Below are 9,131 nucleotides of genomic sequence, written 5' to 3' on the forward strand. Positions count from 1 at the left end.
GCGCAGCGGATGACTTCTAAGTAGAGCACTTTCCAGGAAAGCTGACTGAAATTGACCTTAGCTGACTGAGCCTCCCCCTTATAATGCTACGCCCTCCCTCCTAATGTTTCATAGGCTACTGTTGCTTCTTTAACTTTGTAATTACTGTTTTTAAGCATATACATTGTTTAAATGAGTGTTTACAAACAAATACGTCTCAAATTTTACTTATTTAATTTTATACTATCTGTTTTACAGGACAGACAAGCAACGATATGTAAGCCTATCAGGTAGACTAGGCCACCTGAATTCTTTTCCAGGTAGAGGCTGGGTGCCATTCCCAAAAATATTTATCAGACATAATTTGACCTAATTCAGATTATAACTGTGGTATGTACAAACACACATTCACACACATTATTTTATTTAACACTTGATCATCCCTTGTTGTATCCCTTATTACCCAAACATTTAGTAAAAACAGAAGACAAATTAAATATACAGAATTGTTTATTTATTGGAATATAATGTAAAATAATGAGCATACTGATATGCTTCAACCTGTATCTGATTGAACCTTCATCTGACTGTGATCAGTCCTTTTGGGGAAGGGCAAGGTGGTGTGTCTTTTAGTATGAGGAACAGGGCACTGATAGTGAAACAATGGACAGAGTGGAAAAAGGGAACATAAAAGTAATGTTGCATAACATAAAAAATAGACCTTGAGACTTTGCTTTATCTTAAAATAAGCACTATCAGGTCCACAAGGGAACAAACAGACAGTTGAGGAGAAAGAGGCCAGGTTATACATGGAGGTTTGTGTGTGAGCCTGTTCCTGTCACTCTCTAGCTCTCTTCTCCATTCTCTCCGGCCCCCTTGACGAGGCGCTTGTTGCCCCTCTTCCCCCCTGGCCCACGTGGCTTGGCGAACGCCTGCTTCAGAGTGTGTTCAATGGGATGGACCTCCTCATACAGAAACTCCTCCGTCAGTCCATCCCCACCGTCAATCTCAATCTGTACACACACACACACACACACACACACACACACATACACACACGCACACGCACACAAATACAAACAAATACACACAAATATACACACACACACCAAAACACACACACAAATACGCACACACGCACACACACACGCACACGCGCGCATGCACACGCACATACACACGCACGCAAGAGTAAAAGGGAAGAGGGAGAAAGAAGGATCATGGAAAACAACATCAGTATACATGTACACTCACTTTTAACTGTGATATGATAGTCTGATATTATCATTACATTTTAGTCATTTAGCAGACGCTCTTATCCAGAGCGACTTACAGTTAGTGAATACATATTTTTTTTTATACTGGCCCCCCATGGGAATCGAACCCACAACCCTGGCGTTGCAAACACCATGCTCTATCAACTGAGCTACATCCCTGCCGGCCATTCCCTCCCCTACCCTGGACGACGCTGGGCCAATTGTGCGTCGCCCATGAGTCTCCCGGTCGCGGCCGGCTGCGACAGAGCCTGGATTCGAACCAGGATCTCTAGTGGCACAGTTAACACTGCGAATCATGTCAATTAAAGATGGGTAACTTGGAGGCTGTCTAATTGTTGAACCTTTTTGGCGATATCTAGACGGTAGTCTCTCTCCACCTCTTCCAGTAGCGGGTTCTTACAGCTAGAGTACAACATCCGCTCTTTAATGCTACAGCTGTACCCGGGCATGGAGTAGATGAACACTGAGAGAGAGAGAGAGAGAGAGAGTGCCAGAGAGAGAACGAGAGAGAGAGAAGGATTATGAGCGATCCTATAACCTTTAATTGCGTGTAATGTGTGTGTGTGCACGTGCGTGCCTGTGTATGTGTGTGTATGTGCACGTGTGTGTGTGTGATACTGACCCAGAGCCTCCTGTTGCTGTCCTTGGTGGGAGTGTTTGAAGATGAAGAAGTGGTATCTGGGTGTGTCTGTAGGGATTCTGTAGGGAAGCTCACGGGTCTCTGTGGGGTTGGTGTGGACCAGCTCGACTGTCTCTTTCTCTGTGTCCAACTTCTGAGGCACACAAAAAACATAATACTGAGTGTGTGTGTGTGTGTGTGTGCTTGTGCGTACGTGCGTGAACAAGAGATAGAGAGAGAATGTTTGTTGCATGTTTTGTTTGACTTTTTTTTGTACGTTTGTTTTGTGAGGTCAGCTCACCAGCTGTATGTAGTTGATACATTTCTGCTTGAGTTGCTGCAGAGCGCGTTTGGCCTCCTCCTGTAGAGGGAACGCCAGGCCTGTAAGAGTCTGGTGCCTTTTGTCCAAACCAAACTCCATTGTCACCTGTAGGGGCCGACATATAGCCATAAAACCACAGTCTGCATAACACACATCAATAATGTAGTCCTATATAAACTATAAGGAACAAGGTACAGCAGAAGGAAAAGTGGTTATCAACTACACAAATCAATAAAAAGAGATGCAGGTGAAAACATAGTTATAAAATGTGTCTTGTGGCTTAAAGATGAGGAGCAAGCATCTCTTTAAAGACATCCTCCAGCGAATTTTGAACTTTTACTGTTGAAAGTGATATCCCAAGTATAAATACAATATAGTACACACACTAAAGGGTCAAAAAATATATTTTGAGCTAAATAGTGTTCACAACTGCAAAGTTCAAGGAGTAGGGCATTCAAGGAGTTGGTCTGATGGGAAGTCTTGATGTCATCGGCCTCCCCCTTTGCTTCAGGAACAACAGAGGAAGCTCCCCCCCCCGCCCCCCCCCCCCCCCCCCCCCCCCCCCCGCTATGTCATGACTTACCAGGACCACCTATTGAGATGTGCCTTTTGTTAAATGAGCTGAAAAGGAGTCTGGAGGGCCACTTTTAAAAGTCTCTAGTACAGAATTGAAGATGAGAGGGTGGGACAAACCTTTGCTCGTCCTCTAGGAGTGTTGCTTAACCTTCTACGCTCATCCTGTGGGCATAAAATGGACAGACTTAATGTTTCATCTCTTTCTCTCTTTTTTTCTCACACACATGCACACACACGTTGCACACATACTTGCACTCATTGCCTACATACACCTGAACCAGATGCTCAGACACACACACATACACACACAGATACAAAATGCACACGTGAAAATACTGAGAGAAGAACCATAGCTTACCCATACAACCTTGTCCTGGATGGCACATTACAGAGACACAAACACATATGGATGACAATACGTACTACACATCATGCAAAGGTATAACAAGATACATTATCTTACAGTAGTAGCCTCCATTGTATATGTATAATACACTCTGAATATACTGATTGGTGGATATATTAGCAAATTCACTCCCCTTTGCTTTACCTCTGTGATTTTTATTCGCTGCAGCTCCTGCTCCGCTACTGTGAGAGGTGCAGGGGAGGAGCAGGAGGACATGTGACGCAGGTACCCCTGGAAACACAGGTCTTCCTGTGGACACAGGAACCAGGAAGTGATTTGCTGAACAAACCCAACATACTTTATTCACAAATAGAGGGCTCCGACCCAATTTATCATGCATCATCTTAACTCTTAATTTGCAGCAACAGGAAATGTGAATTACTATGTGGATTATAATAATGGACATTTTTGTAGGGGTTGATACATGTTTCGTAAGGGAAATTTCAAAGTAGACATTTCAAAGTGGAAATGACAAACTTCAGAAGCCTTTTAAAACACAAATACACAACACGTTTTACATTTCCTGCATTGCAGGAATGTTGTCCTCTAACAGAGTGATCAAATTAAGATCCTACATATGTAAGGAGGTAGATGAGGACACTGAGGCAGGGTTGTGATCAGCTGTTACCATGAGCTGTCAATCACATAGTGATTCAACTGATTGGAGGCTGATATTCAGACAGCAAAGGCAACTGGGTGACATCAGTCACTGACTGTAGTGCCTACACATGATCATCATCGTCAAGACCTCATTTAACCCCTCCTTCATCAACTTCCCTCTAGTGTCTAGTCTACCCAAATGGGATGTGGAACTTTGCTCTACTTTGTGGACTCTGGAGTGGGTGTGGTCTAGTAAGCATCTTAACCCCTGGCCCTGGACCTCCTGAACAGAGTAGAAACACTTGTATGCTGTGGAGTCAGTCAAATGTTCCAATATAAAAAAAGTAAAGGGGGGAGAAGGGAAGTTATTTCAAAGGCCTGGGATTGATAGGGTTAACCCACAAGTCAGTTAATCCAAAGTAAAATAAAAGTGTTTTGGATTTGATGATTCCAGACCACAGACCTCAACTGTGCCAAACATCTCATCCTTGACGTGACCTCCGCCAAACTCCTTCTTCAGTGTGGCACGGGTGGCAGCGTAGACCATCTTCTCCCTCACCTACAGGGGGCATATTGGATGAGGAAAGAACACTGAACACTGAGTAGTGCATTGCATGTGCATGTTTTACAGAAAATGTGTATAAACTGTATGCATGAGTGAGGCAGGTAGCCTAGCGGTTAGAGCGTTGGGTCAGTAACCGAAAGGTTGCTGGTTCGAATAGTCGAGCAGACAAGGTGAAAAATCTGTTGATGTGCCCTTGAGCAAGGCACTTAACACTAATTTGCTCCAGGGGTGCCATAATACTATGGCTGACCCTGTAAAACAACACATTTCACTGCACCTCTCCGGTGTATGTGACAATAACACATATACAGTAGCAGTCAAAAGTATGGACACACCTACTCATTCAAGGGTTTTTCTTTATTTTTAAAATGTTCTACATTGTAGAATAATAATGAAGACATCAAAACTATGAAATAAATATGGAATCATGTAGTAACCAAAAAAGTGTTAAACAAATCAAAATATATTTTATATTTGAGATTCTTCAAAGTAGCCACCCTTTGCCTTGATGACAGCTTTGCACACTCTTGGCATTCTCTCAACCAGCTTCATGAGGTAGTCACCTCGAATGCATTTCAATTAACAGGTGTGCCTTGTTAAAAGTTAATTTGTGGAATTTCTTTCCTTCTTAATGCGTTTGAACCAATCAGTTGTGTTGTGACAAGGTAGGGGTGGTATACAGAAGATGGCCCTATTTGGTAAAAGACCAAGTCCATATTATGGCAAGAACAGCTCAAATAAGCAAAGAGAAATGACAGTCCATCATTACTTTAAGACATGAAGGTCAGTCAATCCAGAAAATGTCAAGAGGAGACTGCGTGAATCAGGCCTTCATGGTCAAATTGCTGCAAAGAAACCACTACTAAAGGACACCAATAAGAAGAAGAGACTTGCTTTGGCTAAGAAACACAAGCAATGGACATTAGACCGGTGGAAATCTGACCTTTGGTCTGATGAGTCCAAATTTGAGATTTTTGGTTCCAACCGCCGTGTCTTTGTGAGACGCAGAGTAGGTGAACGCATGATCTCTGCATGTGTGGTTCCCACCGTGAAGTATGGAGGAGGAGGTGTGATGGTGTTGGGGTGCTTTGCTGGTGACACTGTCTGTGATTTATTTAGAATTCAATTCACACTTAACCAGCATGGCTACCACAGCATTCTGCAGCGATATGCCATCCCATCTGGTTTTGCTTAGTGGGACTATAATTTGTTTTTCAACAGGACAATGACCCAACACACCTCCAGGCTGTGTAAGGGCTATTTGACCAAGAAGAAGAGTGATGGAGTGCTGCATCGGCCTCCACAATCACCCGACCTCAACCCAATTGAAATGGTTTGGGATGAGTTTGACTGCAGAGTGAAGGAAAAGCAGCCAACAAGTGCTCAGCATATGTGGGAACTCCTTCATGACTGTTGGAAAAGCATTCCAGGTGAAGCTGGTTGTGAGAATGCCAAGAGTGCGCAAAGTTATCATCAGGGCAAAGGGTGGCTATTTTGAAGAATCTAAAATATAAAATATATTTTGATTTGTTTAACACTTTTTTGGTTACTACTTGATTCTGTATATGTTATTTCATAGTTTTGATGTCTTCACTATTATTCTACAATGTAGAAAATAGTAAAAATAAAGAAAAACCCTTGAATGAGTAGGTGTGTCCAAACTTTTGACTAGTACTGTATATAAAACACAACTGTCATTTTTTTCTGGTGATTTGTATAGTGTTGCAAGCTTGCATAATGTTATTGAATGTTGAATGCAAATAGAGATGTGTGGTCTTAGTATTTACGTACTGGTGATTGATCAGGTGACCAAGCGATGAAGAGCCATTCATAGCCCTGTGCATTCTGGGAGTCGAGGCGGTACAGGATGTAGCAGGGCTCCTGAGCCACCAGCAGAGGAAGGAGGAAGTGATCATAGTCCTTGTCCCAGCTCTGTGCAGGTTCTCTGTATGAGCCTAGCACCAGCTCCTCTGGAAGATGGACAGAGAAATACTCATATCAAACTCTCACCTTGAGCACAGTCCTCACATTTAAATAGTTGCTAGTCCCCAGTGGATCAGGTTAAGAAGATCAGCCAATTGGTAGATAAACAGGTGCTCTTTACTCAGTCTTGGTTCTAGACTTCACATACTGTGTACATACAACACCCATGCTTACCATCTCTGATGACAATCTTTGCTATTCTGATGGTCCCTCCCCTCGCCCTGGCCAGGAAGTCCTTCAGTTCATCCGATGCTACAATGGTATGGTAGACAAGAGGGGGCAGAGAGAGAGAGAGATGGAGACAGAGAGAGAGAGGTATAGGGAGACAAAGAGAAAGGGAGGTGGAGAGAGATTTAGAGAAAGGGAGAGGGAGACAGAGAGAAAGAGAAAGGGAGGTGGAGAAACAGAGATAGAGAGAGATAGAGAGAAAGGGAGAAAGAAAGTGAGAGAGAGGGAGACAGAGAGAGAGAAGGAGAGGAAGATGGAGAGAGAGTGAGAGAAAGAAAGAGAGAGAGAGAGAGAGAGAGAGAGAGAGGGAGAGAGATGGGGCAGTAAGAACTTGAGACTCTGGGGAGAAAATCTGATCTCCTGCCAGGCACTCACAGTATCACAGGGGTCACAGATATACTGTACAGCAGACATGGAGGGAATAGAGTCTATACACAACAAGCTGATCCCAGAACAGTCAATGCTGGTTGGGGAAAGTCGGCCTCTTTCGAATGGACTGAGCTCATAATTTGTGTTATTACACTAAGTGAGTTTCCCCTCTTTAAGGGGATTTACTGTACCCCACCCCTCTCTCACCATGGTTACCAAACACAGCAGCAGTCTCATAAATTATGTAGGATCAGGTGAGATAGGTGAGAGAGGAGATGTATGCTTCCGCCCCTAGCTCCAGTTACTCACATGCTGAAACATATGCACATAGCCATAAACTAAACACACATTACCATAGATACAGTACATCTCATAAAACTATAGGGTTTGAAATATCCCCACTGTTCAATACATTCAGGAATGTGCCAAATAATGTTTCAACTTATCATCATCAACATCATATGGGAGAAAAATTAATGGTCCTATATGGGACTAAATGTCTATACGTTATGTAGACTACAATTAAGATGATTATGTGAGTAAGTTTATAGGCTCCATACGCGTATTCACACAGACTGCGCCCCGAGGTGTCACTCACCAGCTGAATACCACGAGCCGGCATAACATTCCCCTTACTGTAAGAATTAATTACCATCACATTAAATCACATCAAATTACAGTGTTGTGTCGCAGAATGTCCCGAATTCTGTTGCAACACCCAACTCTTAAAACTCAGAACGGAGCGGTAGGCCTACACGATTGGAGAGCTGTTACGCACAATTATCTTTTACGCACAAAGGCACAACGCAAAGAGAGAGCACTGGTAATTGATAATAATCACTTTTCCCCTCTATACAATACAACACTAGCTATCATTAGTTCCAATGATATCATGCGCGTCTAGGCCTACCCAAGAGGACATTTACCATGGATTCCAGTCTGGTGCGACATCCTTTGGCAGTAAGATTTTCTGCTTCAAAATCCTCTCCTCCAAGGTAGCCTTCTAGAGTGAGTATCTACGTGTCCTCTCTCTCTCTCTCTCTCTCGCTCTCTCTCTCTGTTGCTGCTCAGTTGGCTCCTCTGTACTGGCAGCAGACAGTTCGGCCTAAACCAACTTCAGCAACAGTGACATAAACGCCCCAAGGCTGATTTGGGGGATTCCTAACGCGTGAAACCTGACCTGTGGAACTGTGGCAGGTGAGTAATAACACAGCTGTCAGTGGATATGCCACCTTAACCACTGCTCTAAAATTCTTCGCGTATCAATGACAACCACTTTGCAGAGCTTGGCGGGAGATGGACCTCTCCAACGACGCGCTTCTATACACGGCGACAAGGTGCAACGCAGGCGCAGTAGACACGTTATCTTTCAGAACTCCGCAACTGAAAGATATTAGTGTCGTTAGGTCTCTATCTTTTGTTGGATGTCTGTCCCTGTGTCATCAGCAATGACATATTATCACTCATGCACATCGTGAACCGGATCGGTTCAACACACACGGACGCAACAGAGATCTCAAATTCCACCCACCTGGTCACAGAAATGCGACACCCCGCATGAAGCTGACCCCAAAGTTTCGACACTGCACCTTTGGTAAGCTACAGACTGTAATGTAATTAGACCCAGTTTAATATAGGAGAGATAAGCATTGTTCCTCTTGACTGATAAATCTCAGATACCTTTTGATGTAAAAGCTATCTATTTGCATATCCCAGCCTAATTGTAAACTAAGCATTAAATGGTAAAGTAGGCTATAGGTAGAATATAGGCTTATGATATTACACACAGGCTTAGGTCTACAAAGCATTATGTCATAGGGGCATGAGTGGTGGGTTTTTCAATGGTCAGGACTTATGGACCGAACAATGGCCAGGTACAAAAACTAAGAACAAAGCTCTTTCATTAGCAATATGTCTGCTTGTGAGTGTGTGTATGAGAGAAAGATAGAGACAGAAAGAGACACACACACACACACACACACACACACACACACACACACACATACACACACACACACACACACACACACACACAGACACACACACATAGGTGGTGAGAGAAAGATGAGTGTGTACCTGTGAGGTTACCTGTGATGGGATCATCCATAATTCAGTAAGCTCCAAGGTTCTATACATTATTCAACAGAGGCCCCCTCTCTACTATACACACAGATAAACGTTATATTTTTGTGCACGCACACACGCAG

General features: G+C 43.4%; 1 protein-coding gene across 1 annotated transcript; it reads right to left on the minus strand.

The window, feature by feature from the left end:
* Positions 1-824: 824 nt before the first annotated feature.
* LOC311134216 (twinfilin-2-like) lies at positions 825-7,875 on the minus strand (the record flags this gene model as incomplete). Its single annotated transcript, XM_084167826.1, has 11 exons — positions 825-992; positions 1,598-1,719; positions 1,879-2,029; positions 2,177-2,302; positions 2,891-2,935; positions 3,132-3,146; positions 3,324-3,428; positions 4,243-4,338; positions 6,136-6,314; positions 6,502-6,579; positions 7,851-7,875. 11 exons carry the CDS (start codon positions 7,873-7,875, stop codon positions 825-827), a joined length of 1,110 nt encoding a protein of 369 aa, XP_084023952.1.
* Between the last annotated feature and the right edge of the window lie 1,256 nt (positions 7,876-9,131).

Source organism: Coregonus lavaretus (genome assembly GCF_964263955.1).
Source record: "Coregonus lavaretus genome assembly, chromosome: 8".
NCBI lineage: Eukaryota > Metazoa > Chordata > Actinopteri > Salmoniformes > Salmonidae > Coregonus > Coregonus lavaretus.